Source organism: Onychostruthus taczanowskii, unplaced genomic scaffold (genome assembly GCF_017590055.1).
Source record: "Onychostruthus taczanowskii isolate IOZ18803 unplaced genomic scaffold, ASM1759005v1 scaffold15, whole genome shotgun sequence".
In the NCBI taxonomy this organism is placed as follows: Eukaryota; Metazoa; Chordata; class Aves; order Passeriformes; family Passeridae; genus Onychostruthus; species Onychostruthus taczanowskii.
In genome coordinates, this window is record NW_024498685.1 from 6,957,077 (window position 1) to 6,979,848 (window position 22,772).

The window sequence follows — 22,772 nt, forward strand, 5'->3', positions numbered from 1 at the left end:
CACAAGCCCATATTCAGTGAACCCACAGTATGCTCAGTGCTCAGTATCACACTTCCAAGAGATGCTGCCATAACAGCTTCCTCCAAACAAGGAGGAAACAACAAGGGAAAGTGCAGCACAAAAACATAACCACTGCTTACAGGGGACAGGTTACCAAAAGTTAGTTTCAAGTTACTACAGGTGCTGTTTTAGTTAGGGGTTAATTTTAATGTACAAGATCCACCAGAGGGAGGTCACAGTCCTGCCAGCAGCAGCTGACAGTCACTGCCTATCTGGCAGATTTTGTCAACCAGTCAGGACTATCAGATGGTCACAATAACATCACACTGACGTGAAGAACCATGAAATGAGATTGGAGAGGAAACTAATCACAAAATCCTATGGGAACAGGAGGAGACACAGTAAAGAAGTTTCTGCTGCTCACACAGTGCCTTTGCAATGATATAGTAACCTCTGTTTCTATTGCTTCTTCATGCTGAATACTTTTTATCAGTGCGCAATTCTAGCCATAAGCAAGAAAATGTTTCTTTCCCCAAAAAGCCTCCAGAGACAAATAAAGCTTGCAAGAAAGAGAGAGACTTTTTGTCTGGGCCTGCAATGAAGGAGCAAGGACATAGGTTTTAAACCAAAGAGGGTAGGTTTAGATTGGACATAAGGAAGAAATTTTTTTTTTTGATGCAAGGACATAGGTTTTAAATCAAAGATGGTAGATTTAGATTGGACATAAGGAAGGAATTTTTTTTTTGATGAGCCTGGAACAGGCTGTCTAGATCATGAGGAGTCTTCAAGGTCAAGCTGGACAGAGCTTTGAGCAACCTCACAGCAGCTTTCCAGCTCCTGAAGTGAGCCTACAAGAAATATGGAGAGGGACTTTTTACAAGGGCTCCTAGCTGTACCTCTGAGGTGCAATACTCCCTGTGGAAGTCAAGGGAAAGCATGAAAGATGTAATGGACAGGACACTGGCATTTTCTTCCAAGTGAGAGCGCACAATGGCAAAGATTTCCAGGTTCACTGATCACAAGCTCAACTCAATATGGCAATAGGAGGAACAAGGGCATTTGTTTTTCAAGAACATGTAGTGTTTACATGACCATGTACTTTGCCAGTCCATTTATTTAATGGTTATTCCCCTTTTCAAACTCAAAAGCAAAACAAAATCCCTTGGCTTTGCTTAGGCAAGGAGAAAGTGAATAAAACAATGAAGTCCACGTCATTGTGGACTGTAAGTCCACCTGCCAGCTGGTAGATCACAAGACACAAGCTTTTAGAATGAGCTCCCTAAAAGATCTTGAAACTTCTTCAACCTTCCCAGAAACATAATCTTGCATGGGAAGAATACAGATGAGACCAGTCCAAAACAGAACAGTTTCTCAAGTGGGCCTGTGGAAGATCTGCCGTCTCTCAAGAGTCAACTCACTCAACAGGCCCACACTGCTTTCTGTAGTGAACACAAGTATCACAGTCTGGTTGTTCAAGTAATAACAAGTACTTGAGGCTGAAAAAGGTGTTCACAAAAGTGATTCAGCATGCAAAACTCTTGAGCAGTCACCAGATGTCACCACATCTCAGGAGACTCATAGGGAAGCAGCGGTCCAAGTGACAAAAACAGAAGAGATATTCTATCGTACATCCACAGCTTCAGGTCCAAAGTAAGGCCAGAAAAAGCAACTCAGTCACCAAGACAACTTAAAGGATGCACATTTAGGAGCTGAAGGACCTGGACTGGTCATCTAAGGCAGTGCCCTGCAACCTCTGCATCTCAGCCACATGGCTGCTGCCCTCTGCTTTTTCTCACTTCCCACCTAAAGCCCTGGACCCTTGAGACTCTAACAGCCTCACAGGAACAAAATCTCTGGAAGTGACCACCAGTCTCACTCCCCAGGACTTCCTTCCACAGGTCTTGTGCAACCCAGGTTTGCTCATAAGCTTGGGTGGAACTGAAACTCTTTGTCATCACACTCTTACACACACAAAACAACTTTCGTGCCAGACATTTTAGCATCTTCTAAATTTTTTCTCTCCTATTAAAATTTCCTCAATTCTTTTAGAGATTTGGATTCCATCATCTACATTTCAAGCTGTCACTAGCATGACCCTAGTTCTGTCTTACATACAAAGCAGCATCTTCTTTACAGGCAAAGCATGTTCCGCTTTTTTTCAAGGGCTCTCTATCTTTTTGCCCCTTCTGCAGAAAACAGCAGTCAGTGCCATGCACATCCAGAACATACCCATAAATAGTGTCCAATAAAATGTTAAATGCATGGCCCAGGAGGCTATAATAACATCTACAAGTTTTAGTCATGTTTTAGTACCCTTATGCAGTAGGCATACACAAACAAACAAAAAGTAAACGCTTTCTGTCCAAAAAGTGATGGTGTGATGCTACCTCTGGTAGATTACTTTTAGTGATGCCTTTTCAGATAATAAGGCCTCTCTGCATTTTCCTCAAAAAGAGACTGCTAAAAGCCAGACCACAAAACACATAGGCCTGCTTTTTTGTTATACTGCAGGCTCAACAACTTTGATTGAAATCTTCACTTTCCTTTGAACAGAAGAAATAAAGAATGAGTGCAAGGGATGAAAGAAAAAAAAAAGAAAAGAGTGGGAGGAAAAGAAACAAAGAAAAGTCTCAGCCCATCTACCCCACTACAAAAAACAAGAATAAAATCTGCTCTGTTGAAAACTCCCACAAGGCACCTTGATTTCAAGCAGCTAAACGCAAACACAGGTAGCTATGACTCTGACAGTAACACACAGTCTGTTTTTAAAAGACTAGAGCGAAACAGGAGACCATCATCCATTACAAATTAGAACATAACACAGCATCTCTCATCAACCAGTGGTACAGGGCAAACTGGTATGCTTGGAGCTGTTTTGTCTTCACAGTAGATGGTTCCATCGCAGAGAACATTACCAGCTCTAAACTAGCTCACCCACTGTTTAGAAGGCTGGGATTAATCATGGCATAACAAAAGAGAGTAAGGTTTGAAACAAGAGGGGAAGTGAAAAATGACAGAAATATGAACTTCAGTAGATACCTCGGGACACACAAATGCCATTAGGTACAAAAAACATTTTAATTTTAAAACAGAGGAAGAACAAACACTTACCTTTCAAGAGGGGCTGGAAAGTTGGAATTTCCTGCAGTTTTATGACATCTGGATCATTGCTGACATTCCGTGAGGATTGTGTTCCTGGGGCTACAACCACAATGTCGTCCATTTTTGCTCGTTGCTTGGTTGGCAACGGAGATGCTGGATATTGGAGGGAGAGGGCATAATCAACTTTACAAGCAGATTACACCAGAATCCAACCCTAGGCGAATATTGCTCTATTTAATATTGCACAGGTATGCTTTTTATAGCACATTGCCGACATCACTGAAGGGCTCTAAGCTCCCTTCCCTCTCCCCAGCGGGGAAGAGCTGATTCCGGAGCACCTGCAGCACTGACAGCCCGCCAGCTCCGCACCGCGCCCGGGGCGCTCCCCATCCCCGGCTCTGCTCCCCCGGCCCGGGCGGTGCCCCCGCGCCGTCACAGGAAGGGCCGAGCCGCGCTGCCGCTGCCTCCCGGAGAAACAGCCCTTCCCTTCTCCAAGCTCTTCCCTTCTCCACAGCCGCTGTCCCTCCCAAGGAAACAGCCGTGCCCTTCTCCACAGCCGCTGTGCCGGCACAGCCCCGCGCCCTCGCTCCCCGCCAGGCACCGACCTGCGGCGCTGGGCTCGCCCGGGCGTCTCTCGGCCTCGGCGCTCTGCTCCGCGCCCATGGCGGTGCCTCCGTCCCCCGCCCGCCGCAGCGCGGGGGCCGCCGCCGCCCACGGGGTTCCGGCTGCGCCGGGTCAGGCGGCTCCGCCCGGCGGGCGGGGCCCCGCTCGGGGCCGCGGGGCCGGGGCCGCTCGGCTCTGCCCCGTCAGTGCCGGCGTGCCGGGACCTCGGAGGGCGGCAGAGCAACGCAGATCTCTGTGGCCACGGGAGATGCTCCTCCTCCCTGCTCGGGCCTAGTGAGGCCACCGTTTGTAGCGCTGTGTCCCCTTCTGTGCTCCTCGGTGTTAGCGGACAAGTTATATTTTCTTTTAAAAGGAACCTACGACCGAATATCCTGAGTTGGGAGGGACCCAGAAGAATTATCCAATCCAATCCCTGGCCCTGCACGGACACCCGGACAGTTCCACCCTGTGCATCCCTGAGAGCGTTGTCCAAACGCTCCCGGAGCTCTGGCAGCCTCGGGGCCGTGACCATTCCCTGGGGAGCCTGGGCAGTGCCCGACACCCTCTGGGAGAGGAACCTTTCCCTGATATCCAGTGTGAGCCTCCCCTGAGCCAGCTGCAGCCGCACTTCACACAATATGTGACCTGAGGCTGCCCCAGCCTAGAACAAAGCCGGACAATCCCCTCCCTGGCCCGGCCAGGGATGCTCAGTATTTGTGCTGAAATCAGCTCCAATTAGGAAAAGGTAATTGTGGTAGGGGGTATGTCCAACCACTGATCACAGCCCACCAGCCCATTCCAGATCTCCCTTTGGACAGTGAGATATTTATTGGCATTTGGGAGATGACAGACCCTTGTTAACCCTATTGCCCCAAAATGACCCACTACAAGACAGCTTGTCCTGTTTGAGTTGTCTGATCAGTTAACAAATAAGTTCTTGTGAGGGGTAAGATGCCCCTGCTACAAGGAGACTGCGAGGGCTGAGCCTGGTTAGTCTGGAGACGAGACAACTGAGAGAGGATCTCTTTAATGCAGATAAATATCTTAAAGGGGAGGAACCAGACTCTTTTCAGTGATGCCCAGTGATAGGACAAGGAGCAACGGCCATAAACTAAAATAGGAGAAGTTTTATTTCAACATGAAGAAAAACTTCCCATTGAGGATGGCAGAGCACTGGAACAGCTGCCCAGGGAGGTTGTAGAGTCTTCTCTCCTGGAGAAATTCCAAAGCCACCTGGAATGTGGGCTGCTGTGCCACCTGTTCTGGCTGACCCTGCCTTGGCAGGGAGGCAGGACTAGATGATCTCCAGAGGTCCCTTCCAACCCTAACAATTCTGTGATTTTGTGATTTTTTTTTAATTAAATGTATTCATTCTTCTGTACCAAGGCAAACCTGCCAAACCCCAAAGTGCTGGGCACAGAGCAGAGTAGTGTGGGCAACACCCATCACCAGCAGCCCTTATATACCCATGTGCCAGGAGTGAGGGAAAAGCAGACCAGATCAAAAGTCCACAGGCAGCTCAGGCTTAGGAAAACAAGATTTAAAAACTCAAAAAACCACTAGTGTAAATGAGAAAGAAACATGCTTTGAGATTTGAGACTTACTGTTTTCATATTTGACAGTCAAATCAGCAAACACATCACGCCTATGACAGAAGAATTGTCTATAAATAAGAGCTGCCCTCGTCCGTGCTGGTTTCTGAACAAGTCTGTTCTGTTCTCTGCTCACACCCAAAGCCCAACGTCAGCCAAAGCTCTGCACTGAACTCGGCACCATTTCTCTTGGCTGCCTTTGCTAATTTCCACCAAGATTTAATCTCACACAATAATGGTGCTCCTATCTCTTGAGGATTGCACATCAGCAATGTTACTGGGATCCGGGCTGTGGGAAGGCAATCCCAACCCAACAGAAGCCGCTGCTAGATTTAGGCTGTATGCTGCACTAGGTACTTTTGCAACATATTAGAATAGATTGCAATAGAGGTTCATCTTATCTGTGCCTGAGCATTTCACCATTTAGGGTACTGGCTCTAAAGCAGAGAGATGCTCTACAGAAAACACCCTTAGTGACCTAGAACTATGTCTAAGAGCTAATAGTGTCCCACCATTCTCCCTCTCTCAGCCTCCCTTTCTTCCCACTGCAATAGTAAGGGAAGTCAGCAGTTGCTGGGCAAGGCTGGCTCTGTCCTGGCTCAGTGGATGTGGTTTCCGCATAGCTTTTGATGGACCTTGGCTTCCCTGCACTTCAGCAGCCTGACCATTTTGCTTCTGGTCTCCCCAGGGAGACTGAGTGCCTGCCCCACCAGGAAGAGCAGAAATTTGCCATGGTGGCCGGAGTGGGGCAGTCATGTTATCCCCAGTATCTCTTATGCCCTGCTTATATTATAGATGACATCAGCCCTTCTCATTTTCCCATGGTCACCTATCCCTGTCTGACTACAGCAGTCTCTGTGCATATTCTCACATTCACCATCCCAACAGTTCAGCTGAAAAACCACTTTCCTCAGCTGTTCTGACCACCTCAGCCAGACCTTTAGCCTTATTTTTCAGCTTCTTTCTGCTTGGCTTCTTCCACCACCTCTACGTAAGCAAAGGCAGGTGGACGCTGCGATTTTGTCTAATATATAGCAGGGGTGATACCTGTGCTTGCTTTTAGTCTTCATTCCCCTGCTCATTCACTGTGTGATACAGTTAGTAGGCAACACCTTAATGTTCAGATTCTCTTGGGACTTTTTCTTTTTACAGTGAAAATAATGTTACCAGTTTACCAAAAGAGGGCTAGAAAGGAACATTTTCTTAAACAAGTGCAGCTGAAAATTTTAGAAGAAACCATCCCACCAAGACTGCGAGAATCACAAACAAACATTATTAATTGCCACAAGATGGCCATGTGATGCAAAATGAGATGGTGGGCTCAGTCTCTTACAACACTCATGTCCAAATAAAAGCCAACACCCAGCAGTATTGACAAAGGGGACTGACTGGGCATGAAAAACAAGACAGCCACCCATGCCTTGGCATCTAACCATTATAATACATAAACTAACCTGCCCTTTGGGATCTTTTCAGGCAATGCACGTCTCTGAAAAGAAAATGGTCTCTTTCCTGAAAAAGAAGGAATCTGTCTCATAATCCTTTCACTCTTTGCACTCCTTTGGTCTACTTTTACTCCTAAACACTACCCCCAAATAGTAAGGAAAAAAAAAAAAACAAAACAAAATTAAAAAGAGGAAATGAAAAATTTCCAAGCAAAAACATGACTCAAGCAAGCAATTTACACTGAGACAGCTGACAGAAGAATGGCCAAGACACCAGTCAGAGTCCCAGTAAATAGGCTTTTTTGCTAATTTTTTTGCCCATTCCACAAACATCTTGTGCTTGGTTATGATTTGAACAGGATCACTCAGGTAGCAAGGAGTCTTTTACACACACATGGAAATATGTCCACGTCCGTTTTGTCCAGGATATGCATATTAATCGCTTTCATTACAGCTCCCAAAAGCATATCAGGTGGAGGAAAAGTCTGACTGAGGGTAAAGAGCTTCTCTAGGTGGTTTTGCCTTTGTGTCTGATGCTCAGGAAAGGACCCCTGGTGCCGGCAAGTGGCTGTAGGAGCAAGAATACTCTCGCAGCCGCGCTGGGCAGGCAGGAGGAGGGCGGGAGGACGGCAGGAGAAGGTCAGGCAGGAGGAAGAGGGCAGGAAGAGGAAAGCAAAGGAGAAGGAGGGAAGGCAGGAGAAAAGGCAGGAATGGGACAGGAGAATGGCGGGCAGTGAGACGGAAGCAAGAGAGGAGGGCAGGCTGCAAGGCAGGAGGAAGGCAGGTAGGTAGGTAAGCAGGAATTCCAGGAGGAGGAGGGCAGGCTGGAAGGCAGGTAGGTAGGTAAGCAAGAATTCCAGGAGGAGGAGAGGGCAGGCAGGCAGGAGGAAGGCAGGTAGGTAGGTAGGTAGGTAGGTAAGCAAGCAAGCAGGAATTCAGGAGGAGGAGGAGGGCAGGCAGGCAGGAGGAGAGCAGCAGGCGTCCCGGGCCCGCCTCCCACGGCCCCTCCTCCCGGACGTGCCGGGACAGCCGCGGTTCCCCGGAGCCGCCGTCCCGAGCCCGGCCAGGCTCCGCCGCTGCCTTCCCGAACCCGCGCTGCGGGCGGGGGTATCCCGAAGGTGCCCCAGGAACGCGTGCCCGTCCCGGGAGCAGCGGAGATCCCTCGGCGCGGCTCCCCCGGCTGCCGCTGGCCGCGAATCCGCGCCGTGCCGGAGGAGCCCCGCGGGGGCCGGTCCGGGTCACCATGTCCCGCGGGGGCAGCCGCTGGCCGGTTCGCCTGCTGGTGATCACCTGCGTGATGGCCGGGCCGGCGCTGAGCCAGGAGTGCTCCGCGGAGAAGATGGAGAATTCCATCATCGATATAGACTTGTCCCTGCCCCGCGGCGTCCGGGGCGCGGAGCCGCTGCGCGTCCCCAGCGCGGGTGCGTGTGTCCGCGCCTGCTGCTCGGGGCACCGGCTCGCAGGTAACCTCGGCCTTCTTCTCCGCCACTGCCTGGGAGAGTAATCCTGGAGTTTGGGCTCGCGGGGTGGTCAGCTGCTGGTGTTCTCCCTTTTCAGCACGGAATTTACCCTCTCATTCAGGCTGCGCTTAGTTCCAGCTTGCGGCTGCTACATTCTTTTGCCAGTAGATGTTAGATCTTAACGCAAGACCCCGCAGTGTTCAGGAAGATAGTTGTATGACAGACACAGCGTTAGTTTTAGGCATTAAAACCTCCCAAATCCCGAAGCCGGAAGGTGTGTTTAGTAGATGCACTAAAAGTAGCTGAAGTTTTGCACTGTATTTAATTTTAGCCAAAAGTGAGAATGCTCACCCTCATGTGAGACATGATTTGAATCAAGCTCTCAGAGCAGTAGGAGGTAGAGCAGCAAGTAGAAATAACAGTGGTGAAGGTGACCCCCCAAAGCAGCAACTAGCCAAGCAATTCCTGGGATGTAATAAGGAAAAATGTCTAAATCATTTTATTCCCATGAGTATATCGAGGAGGTTTTCAGCTTTATCAGGATTTGTAAGCGAGCAATTGTTGTATAAAGTGGTGCCAGTGTGGTATGCGTGAGGGGAGGATGAGAGATTAGACTCATAATTTCCCCAACTTTATTTGTACAGGAAAAGGAAGGTGTGACCTTTCATATTTTGGCCCTGGGCCATTCTTCTGCAGTCCTTGGCGGTTTTTTCCTGTAGGAAAGTTATGTGTTAGTAGTTTTCCTCTTACTCACATGAGCAAAAGTTAACAAACTAGATCTCATTACCATACTGCTATAAAAGTTCTTACTGCTGAAACAGGCATTTACTTTTTTTGCTTTTTTTTACTTGTTTTGCAGGAGACAAGAAGTGTAATTTGATTATTTTTTATGCTGCAAGAACAAGTACACATCCAAACTGCTACTTGTTTTACTGTCCTAGCACTGAGGCTTGTCCAATGAAACCTGCAACAGGACTTGTGAGCTACAAGATAACTACAGGTAAATAATAGTGAGAGCCATCAGCCCCCACACCACACTGCAAAATGACTTTTGCACCTGTGAACTTTCAGTAGTGACCAGGAACTGTTTGGGGGTCGTATTTTTAGTAAAGTGTTCTAAGCCAAGCATTATGATTTTAAAATATTGCTCTCTTTCATTGTGGAGGATGGATGGGCAGGTTTGTGGTGAGTTCCTTTGTGGGCCCAGCTTCCAGCTTGGAATAATGTCCCAACCCTTATAATATTCCTTCACATCAGATTCATAAATCCTCATAATTTGTCCTTGCTTAAAACAAAAAGAAGCTGCTTCTATCTAGATACAGTCAGGAAGGAAGATTTCCTGTACATAATACTGGAAAGTATCATGAAAACCAATGGGAATACAATGCTTTTGTAGCCAGCTGTGTATTTAAAGGGCCCATGCTACACTGATGAATAATTGCAGTAGTAATAAATAATCATTGTTTTCTGCATTCACTTAGGGAACCTGAAGTGCAGAAGCAAACTTTCTAATCTCAGAGCTTTATGGCATGTGGGCTGCTGCACACTCAGGAATTTCTTGCTTTCTGGCCTATGCTGGTTTTTTTTATCAGCAAGGCCTACTTGTTGATTGACATTGACTTGCACCAGACCTGTTTGAACAGCTCAGATAAGAAACTGATAACTATACTGTCCTGGCAAGGTGGTTTCTGTATGGCTGCTTGAGAGATCAAACCTTTCCAAGAAGAGCTATGCAAAGAGCAACAGTTTTATATATAGAAAGATTACTCATGTAATGTTACCAAGTATTTTTTGTGCAAGCACAGTCTCACAGGGATCATGCAAAAGCAATGTGCGACAAATGAACTGCACTTCTCTAAAACTATTACTAAAATTACACTTCCCTCCAGCTCTTTGTCCCTTAGAAGAACATTGGGGTTTCAAACAAAGAAACAAGAAATGCAATCGTGCTTGTGCTTTTGTGCAGCATGTAATGCAATGCTGAGTGAACAATGTGATTGCATTTAGCACTCCTTTTTCTTTTTGGAGACTTGATCTTCTGTGAACATTTAATTGTGGAAAGATTATGCTAGCTTGTTTAATGTTCCTGCTGAGTTTTCAAAGGTAGCACCTTAGCAGTGTCGGTAGCAACAAATGTTTCAAACTTTCTTCTTTCATATGAGAAGCTGTATGTGGTTACACTGAAAAGCAGGCTGAAAGGGGGAAAGATACTTCTTTATTTATTTCAATTCCAGTGCATTTAACAAACCTTTTTGTTTCAATATTAAAAAGAGATGAGTGAGAGTCAGAACTACTTGAAAGCATGTTCCCTTTTAAATGTTCTGTGCAGCAGCTGAATGGTTATCATGAATATATTACACATATTTTATATTTTTATAAATAAAATTATAAAATTATATATATAACATTAATTGACAATTAGCCTGTCTTTCCAACAGCTCATGCTCAGCCAAATATTTTCTATAATACCTGTAAATCAGGTAAATACTGTAGAAAAAATACTGTAAAATCAGATAGCTTTTAGGATTATTATTTGTCTGGTATTTCTGCACAGAACACTGTTATGTGACTAGGCTTGAGGCTGACAGCCTTTATAACATAGAATTTAAATGTCACTGTGCATATTTTAAAGAAAGGAAGTTTCATTAGTCATTATCTCTTAGAGCCCCCTTACAAAAATATTTCTAAGAAATACAAATAGAGTATGCCTACATTAGTCAAAAATAGATTTAATAATTAAATACCAATATTTCTGTTTCCAGACATTCATGCCCTAGAGGATAAATCCATCAAAACTGAGAACTTTTCTTCAAATGAGTATCCTTTGCCTTCGGATGCTGGAACCTTTATTTCACACAGTCAGGATATCCATCAGAATCACACTGCCAGTTTGGAGCAGTCTGTCTTTCATCAGGCCTCTGAACTCCTGAACCACATAGGCAAGCATCTGGACAACATGGAACTTCATACAGTTTCTCCTGAATCTCAAAGAGCAGGAGAATCTGAGAGCTTAGACCCCATCTCAGGGCAGCAGGTAATTAATGTGCCACCACGCAAGCCTTCTGCTGCTCCAGTTGGAAACCCCACTTCTTCCTTCCCCACCACTCCTCGTGCGGGCATCCCTGAAACCAGCAGCGCTTCTCTTGCTCCTCTGCCGACAGGCACTGCCCAGATGGAGTCTCCTACAACCTCTCTGCATCCTGCTGCTGCCAAACCAACCACAGCTGCCTCTCCACCTGCTGCAGCCACTGCAGCTCAACCTGCTGTCCCTGCCACCAGCATCGCTGTTACTCATGTTCCTCTTTCCAAGCCCACAAATTCTGCTTCTCCTTCTATAACTGTGCAGGTGACCACCAATTCTGGATCTGCTACTGCCCTGTCAGGGCTAAGGACTCCAGCCATGGCTAATGAGCCAACAGTTGTCTCTTCCAATGACACCAGCCATGTGACCCTCCACTCTTTTCCAGGTTTCATTCTGTCCAGTGATTCCCCCTCATCTTCCCAAAATGACCTTCGGGGTTATGACCCATCTGACTCAGAAAGCTCCCTGTCAGAAGGTGTTCTGAGAGGGAAAGGTGTCTTTCAGCTGGGGGAAAAAAGCAGCCTTATAGCAGCTTTGTTTTTTGGGGTGATATTCCTGCTCGTAGTTATTGTGCTGACGGGGAAGAAAATCCATGAATCTCTTCAGAAGAGGCATTACACCAAGCTGGATTATTTGATCAATGGAATGTATGCTGATGTCTGACTGGGAGAGGGAATAAAATTTTGAGGAGCATCTCTCACTTTTGAGAGGAGAACTCTGAAATAGAACAGATATTTCAATAGATATTGAAATCTCAGAAGAGGATGGATTCCTTTTTTGGCCTCTAATGGGAAAGCAGGAGACAGGAGATGGGTTTGGTGGTGAGAAGGAATGCTCTGTCTGTGCTGAACTATAATGTCTGTCATTTTTGATTTATTCCTAAATCCTGAGAGTAAACATCTAAATCCAAGTTAAGCTAAGAAGATCTTATATTTAAGGAGAAAAAGCATTTCAGGAGCTTAATCTGTACTGTGACAAGATTAGTGAAATTGAAGTACACCTAATAAATTGAATACCTGTGCAGCACATGGGTGTTTTCAGTGCTATTTGCATCAAATGCTGGAGTGTTACACAATTGCCTGGCAATCCTATTTACCCTATTTGTAGCTTTAAAGGAGTACTTAGTAATAGAGCTTTGCATCCAAATGGTTTTAGGTTCAAACAGGAAAAAATATATTACATATGGCATAATTTAATTTTCCTTATCTAAATATAGTTTACGCTTATATACATATCTTTAAAGTTCTTCTGCATACATCACAGGTATCCTTAAAACTACATACTGCAAATGTGAGTGCTCTCAAAGCACACCCTTTTCACTTCTAGCATGCCCTTCATGTGACTGGTAATAAACATGGACAATTATTTTGATATTAGAGTTTTTTCCCAACCTAAACAACTCCGTGATTTTATGTTTTCCTGACTCTTCAACAGGGAGAGTAAGTGGGAGCATCTACTGCCACACAACTTCCAGTTCATGTTATTTAAATTTCCCTTCATGTGCAGTCAGTGTAAACCTGGTTTCAGAATGAAAGGCTAGATTTCAAAGTGTTTGTGTCAGGCAAAGTGTTTGGCGTGATCAACAACAAATGTCACAGCAGAAAAGGAAGGGTGCCTCGCAAATGCAAGGAAACAATTCTATTACAAAATATGAAATTTGACTCACATCCAAAAGATTCTTAGATCTGTCGAGCTTAGTGTGGTGGGAAGCAGGTGTGATCCAAAAAATGGCCTCAAGGCAAGTTTTCTGAAAGCTCTAAATAACTAAATGCAGAAAATTCTCTGAAAATTCCCTTATTCAGAGATCAAAGAAAAGTCAGTGTTCCTTGTGTCAAGAACTTGAATTCCTACTATATGGAGGCTGCAAATTGCTTTATATATATAAAAACAGCTGGTCTGCTACATTGTTGAAGTCTGACAATGGTTAAAAGTAGTCTGGATAACCTCTTAAAAGTGACCAAAATTACCGAAGAAACGTACCACAAATTTATCAGCTTGTAAAAGTAGTCTGGATAATCTCTTAAAAGTGACCAAAATTACCGAAGAAATGTACCACAAATTTATCAGCTTGTTTTTTGACTGTGCCTTGTTTAACTCCCAGTCAAGGAACATAACAAGGAGGAACATTTTTGGGAAGTGAGTTCACAGAATGATAAGTACTAGTCCTAGCTGTAAAAATGCAGATGCAGATCTGAGGTTCACCATAATTTTCTCTCCTAAGAACTGCAACCTTCATGAGAAGCTTTCTATGTTGCTGGTGTCATCACAGCAGGAGAAGTGCTGAGAACAACCCCTGAATGCTCACTGTGCATTTCTGCTGCAAGAAATAATTTGTTGGAGGGAAAGGTGGTTGGTATTAATTGATATGGTTACATTACAGTAGCAAAATATTCAAGAGAAACCAGCAGATGTATCTCAGGGTTGTTCAGAGCACAGGTCATGTATTCATCTGGAGAGGGGCATTTTACAAGGACATGCAGCGATAGGACAAGGGGGAATAGCTTTAAACTAAAAGAGAAGGTGATACTGAGAAAAAATTCTTCCCTGTGAGAGTGGCAAGGCCCTGGCACAGGGTGCCCAGAGAAGCTGTGGCTGCCCCATCCCTGGAAGTGTCCAAGCTCATGTTGGACAGGACTTGGAGCAGCCTGGGATAGTGGAAGGTGTCCCTACCCATGGCCAAGGGTTGGAATGAGCTGATCCTTAAGATCCCTTCCAAGCCAAAGCACTCTCTGGTTGCTCAGTGTGGCCCATGTCATTGGGAGCTGCCCTCCAGCCCAAGCAGCAGTGCACACCCAGCACAGTGAATGGCACAGGTAAAGCTGAGAGGTGCTCCAGCACCATACCTGATTTGGTGAGGATGCTGACCTCAGTGGCCTTTCACAACATTTGAGTAAAACAACTTTAGAAGTCGTTACATGAAAGATCTTCTTTTATGCTCCAGTAAAGAAAATAAGGTATTAGGGAGGTGTACTGAAACACTGTTTAAAAATTATTTTTCCTATCCATTGGTCATGTTGGATTAAGACCTAACAGGGAATTAATTGACAGCTGACCAGTCTGGATCTTTCTGGAGGGGCCCTTACAAGCTGTGTTCGAACACTAGAGGGCAACAACAGTTTATTAAATAGAACTGAGAAGTTATGAGGATTTTTGATGATTTAGAAAAGTTTTAGTTAAATTGTTTTTAACTTCCCAAACTGTGGCTATTTTGAAAGGTTTTATAGGAAAGGATTTTGTTTATTGAAAGGGTTTGGGTGGAGGATTATATACACACATTTTTAAAATTTTTACTGCATCATATAATGTAGAAGACAACAAAACTAAGCATATTCTCTATTTTAATAACATTGAATCAGGTTGCATTATTAGTCATGTATTGGCATTTCCAGTTAACAGAGAAAGAGAGAGATTTCCCATCATCATCCTTTTGACTGTGATGCTTTATTATATGCTGTTTTGGAGCTTATTTATTTGCCTGGATAGTGCTCTTGTATTATGAATCAAAAAGAAGCAAGACAAAGTAACAAAAAAAGTCCATCCAGTTTGTTATGCTTTCCACCATTAAAACTTCTGTGCACTCTTCTATTTTTCCACTGACATCTCCTGTGGTCTTCACTGTGCAGCACACATGGAAATGGATCGTTAATCACCATGCTCTGATGACAAGTCTCACATTGGGGTGGCTCTTTCTGGATGTAACCAGTTCTGTTATGGCAGCAGGCCAAAAGCTGATTGACTTTTGTCACCTGGAGAGTGTCATAAATTCTGTAGCTGCTCGTTTTCATGTTGTTGCTTTACAGTTCTGAGCAAACACAAGGTGTGTAAATATAGACTGTCATGAACAAAACTGTCTTGTGGTATTGTACAGTAAAGCAAATAACCCTAATTTTGTAACCACTGCAAACAATCGTAAAGAAATAAATTGTAGCTCTATTTGAGATGGATGAGAAGGGTCCAAAGTCCCTACCTCAAAGGGCAGCAAACTCAGCATGGTGAGTTCTCTGCAAATAGTGCTTCAGTTCATTTTAAGTCCCGTAGGAGCAGGAAATGCTTACACTCAGGATTATTTCAAGTAAATTGCTAACCAACTAACAAAATCCAACAAACAAACAAGGAAATAAAACCAGAAAAGAAAAAAAAAATTAATTACACGAGAAGGCAGTTTCAAAACTGGATCTTGTTTTCCTGCCTCCTGCAAAACCATCTTAGTGGATTTGAATCTGATGACATGCTTTGATCCTACCGTCCCACACTCCGTGCCGATAAAAACGTGGAGTTTAAAGTGCCAGTGCTGCAGTCAGCAGTTCCCAGGCAGTATCCCATCACACAGAGAGCTATACTTCTGTAGGTGTCTTTCTGTCACCTCCTGAAATGGGCCTAGGCAGCTGTGCTCTCCCTGTGCATTACTCATCCTCTCATACAGGTAATGCTCCTCTCTATAGTAATTCTCAATGAATTCCTGTTCATTGGTAGTTGTGGGACAGCTGCATCCCCTCATCCTTGAAGTCTTGCATATCCCTTCAGGAGTGTACATGCTGTTCCCAGATGCTTTCCCAGTGTCTTGATAGCTTTGTCCCCTGAAGGGCCAGGAGATATTGAACATTTTTCTTCCTCTTCAGAAAGCCTACACTCAATCTCACAGTCTAAATTTGCTTTTTTTCCTTTAGGTCTCTACACTTCTTGAGGATGTCAAAGCACAAAGCAGAAAACTGCTTCTCTTTGTCACCTGTGTGTTTGGTATTAGAAATAATGTATAAAAGTATTTTAAAGTTTCAGTATAACTATGCTGTATCACTGTTTCCTGTATATTGGCTCACTTAATTTAAAAAAAAGGTGTGAGGGTCATGCATTACTTCTTTTCTCTTTTCCTTTTACTCCTCTCCTTACAGCCTATAAAATGTCATTTTCGTTAAGTGGCAAGAGTTTAGATATGCCATGTTCAAGCTGTTCTGATCCTTTTTCTTTTTGGTTCGCTTTGTTTTAATAGAAAATCGATGAAGAAAATTGAAAATTCTGTCATACCAATAATATCCAGGAGTAGTAATCAGATAATTTGTGCATGCTATATTTTCTCAAAGACGTTTAACAAGCAGTTCACATCCAGAACAACTGACTAAACCATAAGGAATGTTTTGAAACATTTGCTGATTTGAACAGCCACTCTGAAGACCAAGAAGGTGTTTCATCACAATGCTATGATGGTAAAGATGGTTATATGAGATAAAATAACTCCTTGTAAGATGCTTTGGTACCAGCTACCTCAGAGTAGCAGCTGAATTCTGGCTGAAAGTTACAGGGAGCATCACCAGAGTTTCTCTGTGCTTCCACTTGCACAGAAAAAAGGATGTGATCAGTGGAGCTTAGACTTTGACACTGTGACTTTTGCAACAATTCTCAACCACCCCTAGATGGAAAGTTGGCACAAAGTTTAAACATACACTCTTGTGCTGCGAAGATGGTGGAAACCCCTCACTATGACAGAGATCTCCTATAGGATTGCCTGCTGTTGAATTAGTTTCTGAGTAAATTTTTCTGTTTGCTTTTATGAAAGAGCTTTTTTTCCTGAAACCCAAGTTCCACCAACACTACTGACATACTTGTGTGTAAGTATTTGGATCCTACAAGCAAGGTTTTTCTGATACTCCAAGCAAGGATGCAGTTTAGTTTGGGTCCTCCAAGTAAACGGAATGAGATGATCCCTTAACTACAGTGGTCATGTCTTATGTGTCTTTGTCAGTGCAGCTCCTGCTGGTGTCAGCTGGGAGGTCTTCCAGCACATATTTATAAGTTCTCCCACTTACAGGCTCATTAACTGTTCAAAACAATTGCCACAGAGGATGACAGAACATCTCAGCCCAGAGGTAAAATTTCTGAAATAATCTGTAGAACATTTTCCCGGCTGCTTATGATTATTTAACTAGGACAATGTTGTCCTTCTTTGGTTCTGGGGCATGAAATAAGGAGTTCAAATGTTTTTCCACCATGTGATAACTCAGGCAGTACTTCTGGAAGGACTCCAGATTTGGCACACACTGTATGTTGCCTTTATGGAGTGCTCTGGTTTAGAAAGGGCAAAAAATAATTTGCTTGTGAGATAGAGTTTTAAACCCATGAGAACAGCTCACTCCATTCTTCTCACTGCTCAACAAGATACACATGTGGCTTTCCTACACTGACAAAGCATCAAGCAAGTGTACATTATAAAGGATGGTAGAGTTTGAAAAGTGAAAGCCTGAATGCTGAAGTCTATCCACATGCTGCATCTAGCAGAGTTGCTACATTTGGCAACTTTTCAAGAAATATGCCAGACACTCCATCTCAAGGGTGAATTCAAGTGTAGTTAAGTGCTGGGATGTTTTTGCAGATGCCAAAAATGGGTGACCCTGGTGATGGTAATGAAAATTATTTCAGGAGCATTGACAATAGCAAAAGCAGCAATCAAAGAAGTGTCTGTGTGCTGCAGGCAGGTACAGTACAGGTCACTTCCTCTTGCCTGGAGCATCTCCTGACTTTCTAAACCATCAGGCATTTGGAACACAGAAGGTGATCCTGGGCAGCAAACACAGTAAATGTGGGAAGCTAAAACAAGGCACTGTACAAAAGAAATGCATGGAATTTGTGAGGCGCTAGCTTTCCAATATAATGTAAATAAATTAATTTTTGCTTCTGTTCATGTGACAATGAGACATTAATCAGAGTTTATCAATGCATGGTAAACTTCAGTTTCTGAAAAAACATAGTAATAAAAAAGTTATGTGTTTAAAGCTTCCAAATGTAGCTTTTCAATGCCACCAGAGCCTACTCTTAGGGCAGTGGGGGCTTTGCTGGCTGTGGGGTCAGTGAGGGCTGTGGTGGCTGTGAAGGGTTTAGGGCTATAGGGTCTCTGAGAACTACAGGGTCTGTGAGGGGCACTGAGGGCTATGGAGCGTTTGAGTGCTATGAAGGTGTGAGGTCTACGAGGTCTCAGGGGGTTTTGAATGCTGTAAGGTCTATGGGGTCTGTAAGCAGTGGTGGCTAGAGGATCTTGGAGGGCTTTGGGGTCTGTGAGGTCTTTGGGGGCTATGGGTGCTCTGAGGCAATGAGGGTTATAGAGGCTGTGAATGCCATGGGGGCTGTAAGGGCTGGGGGTGCTGAGAGGGCTGTGAAGTGTGGGAGGGGTGTGGCATCTGTGAAGGCTATGGTTCTGATGTTTTTATTCACCTCCTTTTCCCTCTTTCTTCCTTTTTTTTTTTTTTTTTGGGTATGGTTTGGTTTTTTGTTTTTGGGTCTTGGGGTTTTTTTCCCCCCTTCAGTTGGTATTCCCTGTTCTCTGCCCAAGCTTCTCTTTTCTTACTTTTCCTTTGCTTTTCATTTTCCTGCCAGAAGCCTGGAAACCTTTCAACCCAACAGCTGGCTTATACAGCTAAAGCCAGCATCAGTTGGAATCAGCTCTTGGTTTAGCCAAAGCTGACTCATTTTACCCTCTTTTCTTGGAAAGGCTTTTTAGCTCTCCCATGTAATGCCAAGGAGTCTGCTGTAGTCTCTGGGGTGCACAGGGTGAAAGCAACGGGTGCCTAAACCAGAAATGTCAGAGGCAGAAATTCGACAAGGCCAAGTGTCTGCAAACATTTTTGTCTCCTATCTTTAAGTGGTTTTGGTCTGTGGTTCCCATTGTTTTGGGTTTTTAACTGTGGTGACTGGAACACCTTTTCCTATACTGAATTATTTGCTGCTACAGTGTACCTTAGGCCATACTAGCTGTTTCTTCCTGTTAAAAGTGCCAGGATTCTTAAACCACAAGTGAAGATAGGACTCTAAATCATAGTTCCTTTCAACACTTAGAGCTTTGATTATCTTGAAAGAAAAAAAAGTGTTTTGGGAAAATAGCACTTTAAATGTATTGTTCAAAAAAAAGAGATTTCTTAATATGCTGAGATTAAACGGGGATTTTGCTCTGTGTCAGCCCTTTTCAAATGGTTGTAAAGGTATTAGATTTTTCACAATTGCAATAAGGAAAAAAAATAGTAGAAGTTGCATTAACTGCAAAGCTCTGACACTGAAAAAGGCCTTGGAAGGAGCTTTACGAGTCAGGGCTATTCAGACACAATTCCCTGTCTTTTATGCAAAGATCCATGTGACCAAATACTGTCTTTGTGGTTTTGACTGGGGAGAGGGTAGAAAAAGGAAGGATGAGGAATGGATTGGATAACCTCACTCTAATCACTGTTTCTTCTTGAGAGGAGAAAATATAATCTAATTATTCCAAAATAGAATATTATCATCTTTCAATAATGTCTTCATAGCAGCCACTACATTTTTAATAAATATATTTGGGGACCAGGTCTTAGTTTCTCTGAGTTTTCCTTTGTCACATATCTACATTTAGTTGCCAGCTATATTGGAAGAGCATTTATTGACATCTACACTGCAAGGAAATTATTCAAAGAGCTGATGAAAATGGAAATTATGAAAATGACACTTCAGCCCTGTATAATTGCTTCTTCTACCCCCTCATCACGTGAAGAATGAGTTACAGGCCATAAGCCACAGAAACCTTTATATATGCAGCCAGTGCAAGTTTAAGGATCCACACGCATCCCTGTTGTAACAGGCAATGCCTTGTGATTAGTGGATTTAAAGACTTTCTTAAGAATTTTGTTCCTTGTAGTTTACTCCTGCAAGAATAAGATCAATCTCTAAGGCATTCAGAGAAAGTTTTATGATACTGAAATGAACTGGATATCTTTCATGCCATTTTTCAGACCTTGAAACATTTCCCACAGTGAAATATAAAATTTGTCAAATCCAGCATGAGTAATAGTTCTGAATTGTCAGAGGTATCCCTCTTCCTTGAGAAACCCTGGCTAATGGTAGTTTAATGAAAATGTTATCAAGAATATGCCTTCATCTTTGTTTTTAATAATTAATTCATTCATCAATTAAGAGTACAACAAAGATTTGGGTTTTCCTTGAAATAATAAATTGTTCCAACATCTTGCATTTGTGTGGCCTTACCTTACAAATCACACAGAAGAGGAGCACTTCATAAAACATTGCAGACATTAAACCTAGAGATTAACCATTAGAGGGCAATCTTTCCTGCTCTGAGGAACTCAGCGTGGTTTTCTAGCCTATTTTGGGAACTTGACTAACAGCTCATAATAACAGCACCCCTGAAGAGATACCATTGTTGATGCTCCATATCCATATTCTTAAGGTGCTTCGTGTCTTTGCTGAACTCCAGACTAATTTATATATGAATGTAAAAATAAATATATTAATATCAACACAAATATAACATGAACATGGCTATAAATATGAAATACAAATAGGAAATACAAACATGACTCTTCCTCACAAAGTCTGAATGAAGAGGGATGGGTCTCATTGCTTGCCATACATTGCACTTTGTGGTAGAGTACTTTAGCCCAGAAGTGGCTACTGCAGGTGGCAAATGAGCTCTTCTCTGCTCACACATGGTGTGTCACACCATAAGACACACATAAAGATTGAAAACTATCGTAGGAAAGATTGCTAATTATTGTGACACAATGACTTACCTTTCTTGACCATAAGCATAAATTCTAGTCACTAATAACCTGTGACTAAAAGAGTGCAAGAAAATGTACAAGGCTTTACCAGTAACTAATTTTTAAACTTCAAAGGCTGCAGTGCAAGGCAGAATTCTTAAATATTATGCATATTGCAAAACGCTGAAGGGGTTTGAAAGGGGGTTGAAAAGGAAATATTCTTAAATTGTTGTTGCTTAAAAGGCACGCACGTTATGGTTAATAGAGCCCAGATGCTGACTGGTTTTGAAAAGCTGAGCAAGCTAAAACAAAATAGTGTTTTGGTGTCTGTCAGCCTGAAATGTGAGCTCTTTTAAAAGGATGTTTTTGCTGTATCAACATAGCATTAAAGCACTTTACAAATTTTAGAACAGTGACTTTCTCAAATGACATTTTTGTAATATGGCTTTGAAACGTAGCCACAGCTAAATATTCCTAAGGAAAGTCTTGGACTTGCCCTGTGGTCTAGTGGTGGGCAGTGCCAAATTAAAATCAGAATCCTGCATGGTTCACACTAAAAAACATGACCGCTGAAGAAGCGTATCCTCAGGCAGTGCTATTTTCAACTCCCTGGGAGATGGGAGAGGAGAAAAGAGGTAGTAGGTAGATAGCCTGACCTTGAATGCACCACCAGCAGGAGTCCAAACACTCCTCCAAAGTCACAAAGAAAATGCCCAAGCCTTCCAGGTCATCTTATTTCATATTTCCCTGTGGGGATATTGCTGGATTTCTGTTAGACTAGCTTGCCTGTACGGGCTGTTGAACTCAAGCACCTTCTCCTCTGTGAAGTTTTTGTTGCAAGGATTTTTTTTTAGCCACAAAGAAACGCAGTTCTCATCCTGGGCACCAGGCAACCTCTTCTGGTAGAGAAGATGGGAAAGAAAGGATGGGTATTGAGGGGGGGAGGGGGGACTTGAGGGGAATAATAAAATAGTACTGAAATGCAAGGAGAAAATCTAACTCCATGTGCGATTAAAAAAAAGGGGATTTGACGGGCTATTTGGTGAGAAAATTGCCCCAGAATTTGTGGAAGTGCTAATTTTTACTGTGATTTGTTTGTGGTGATAGTAATGGCGTTTGATGCTTGGAGAAAATTGCTGGAATAGAGAGATGACTCTCTGTTCAAGGAAATCTGCTTGTAAGGCACCTATATCCTGGTAAAAAGGTGCCGTTTATATGGCACAGGAGGAAAAGTGAGGGGGAAAGTATCAATGCTTGTGATTGAACTTCAAGAAGGAAAACATGATCACTGAGGGAGGTGATTCTGCTCTCATGAGACCCCACCTGGAGTCCTGCATCCTTCTCTGGGCCCCCCCACACTGGATCCAGAGGTGAGGGATGAGCTCGGGGCTGGAGCACCTCTGCCACGAATGCAGGTTGAGAGAGTTGGGGTCGTTCAGCCAGGAGAAGAGGAGGCTTCAAGCCTTCTAGTGCCTGAAGGGAGCTTACAGATGGAGAGGGGCTTTTCACTAGGGCATTAGTGATAGGACAAGGGAGAATGGGCTCCAGCTGGAGGATGCAAATATTAGGAAGAAATTCTTTATTATTCCATGATCTGGTCCTCTATTCATTGAAGAAGGAATGTCATTGAACCCATTGCACTCTTGGAATAGGATAAACCATGTCAGACATTTCTATCACATTTATTACAACTAACCTTGTTTTGAGGAAGAGCTGGATGAAACATTTTTCTTTATAAACTGTATCTGGCAATGTGGCCAGATGATGACGATGATGTCACAGTTCAGGGTGCCCTATTTTATTTTGTGAAATGATTGTAACAGGTATTATTGGATGGCAACATTACATCCCATTTCCCCAGCTCCTGTGCTGCAGACTTTCCTGCTGGGGGCATGAGGACTTGAGCTTGAGTTTCAGTATGAAACCCTGGCCCATTTGAAATCACTGAGAACTTTACCGTTGCCTTCAGAGGGACCAGC

At 43.6% G+C, this 22,772-nt stretch overlaps 2 protein-coding genes across 2 annotated transcripts in view; one reads left to right on the forward strand and one right to left on the reverse strand.

The window, feature by feature from the left end:
• The window catches only part of BORCS5 (BLOC-1 related complex subunit 5), a 62,842-nt gene extending 59,005 nt beyond the window's left edge, over positions 1 to 3,837 (reverse strand). The window contains exons 1-2 of the mRNA XM_041398874.1: positions 3,708 to 3,837; positions 3,112 to 3,255 (exon numbers count right to left, since the gene is read on the reverse strand). Of these exons, the coding sequence (XP_041254808.1) occupies positions 3,112 to 3,255; positions 3,708 to 3,765 (202 nt within the window). The 5' untranslated portion in view covers positions 3,766 to 3,837. The remainder of the gene's footprint in view (positions 1 to 3,111; positions 3,256 to 3,707) is intronic.
• A 3,834-nt stretch (positions 3,838 to 7,671) lies between these two features.
• Positions 7,672 to 12,310, forward strand: MANSC1 (MANSC domain containing 1). The gene is made up of 3 exons (XM_041398844.1): positions 7,672 to 8,205; positions 9,062 to 9,202; positions 10,965 to 12,310. The coding sequence occupies exons 1-3, from the start codon at positions 7,986 to 7,988 to the stop codon at positions 11,945 to 11,947; spliced, it is 1,344 nt and encodes a 447-aa protein (XP_041254778.1). The 5' UTR covers positions 7,672 to 7,985; the 3' UTR covers positions 11,948 to 12,310.
• Positions 12,311 to 22,772: the final 10,462 nt, after the last annotated feature.

Bases quoted from the DNA above. Each gene is read 5' to 3' on its own strand.
- MANSC1 (XM_041398844.1), top strand. From the start codon at position 7,986: ATGTCCCGCGGGGGCAGCCGCTGGCCGGTTCGCCTGCTGGTGATCACC. The intron at 8,206-9,061 runs GTAACCTCGGCC...CTTGTTTTGCAG, and splicing joins CTCGGGGCACCGGCTCGCAG to GAGACAAGAAGTGTAATTTG. The intron at 9,203-10,964 runs GTAAATAATAGT...TTCTGTTTCCAG, and splicing joins GAGCTACAAGATAACTACAG to ACATTCATGCCCTAGAGGAT.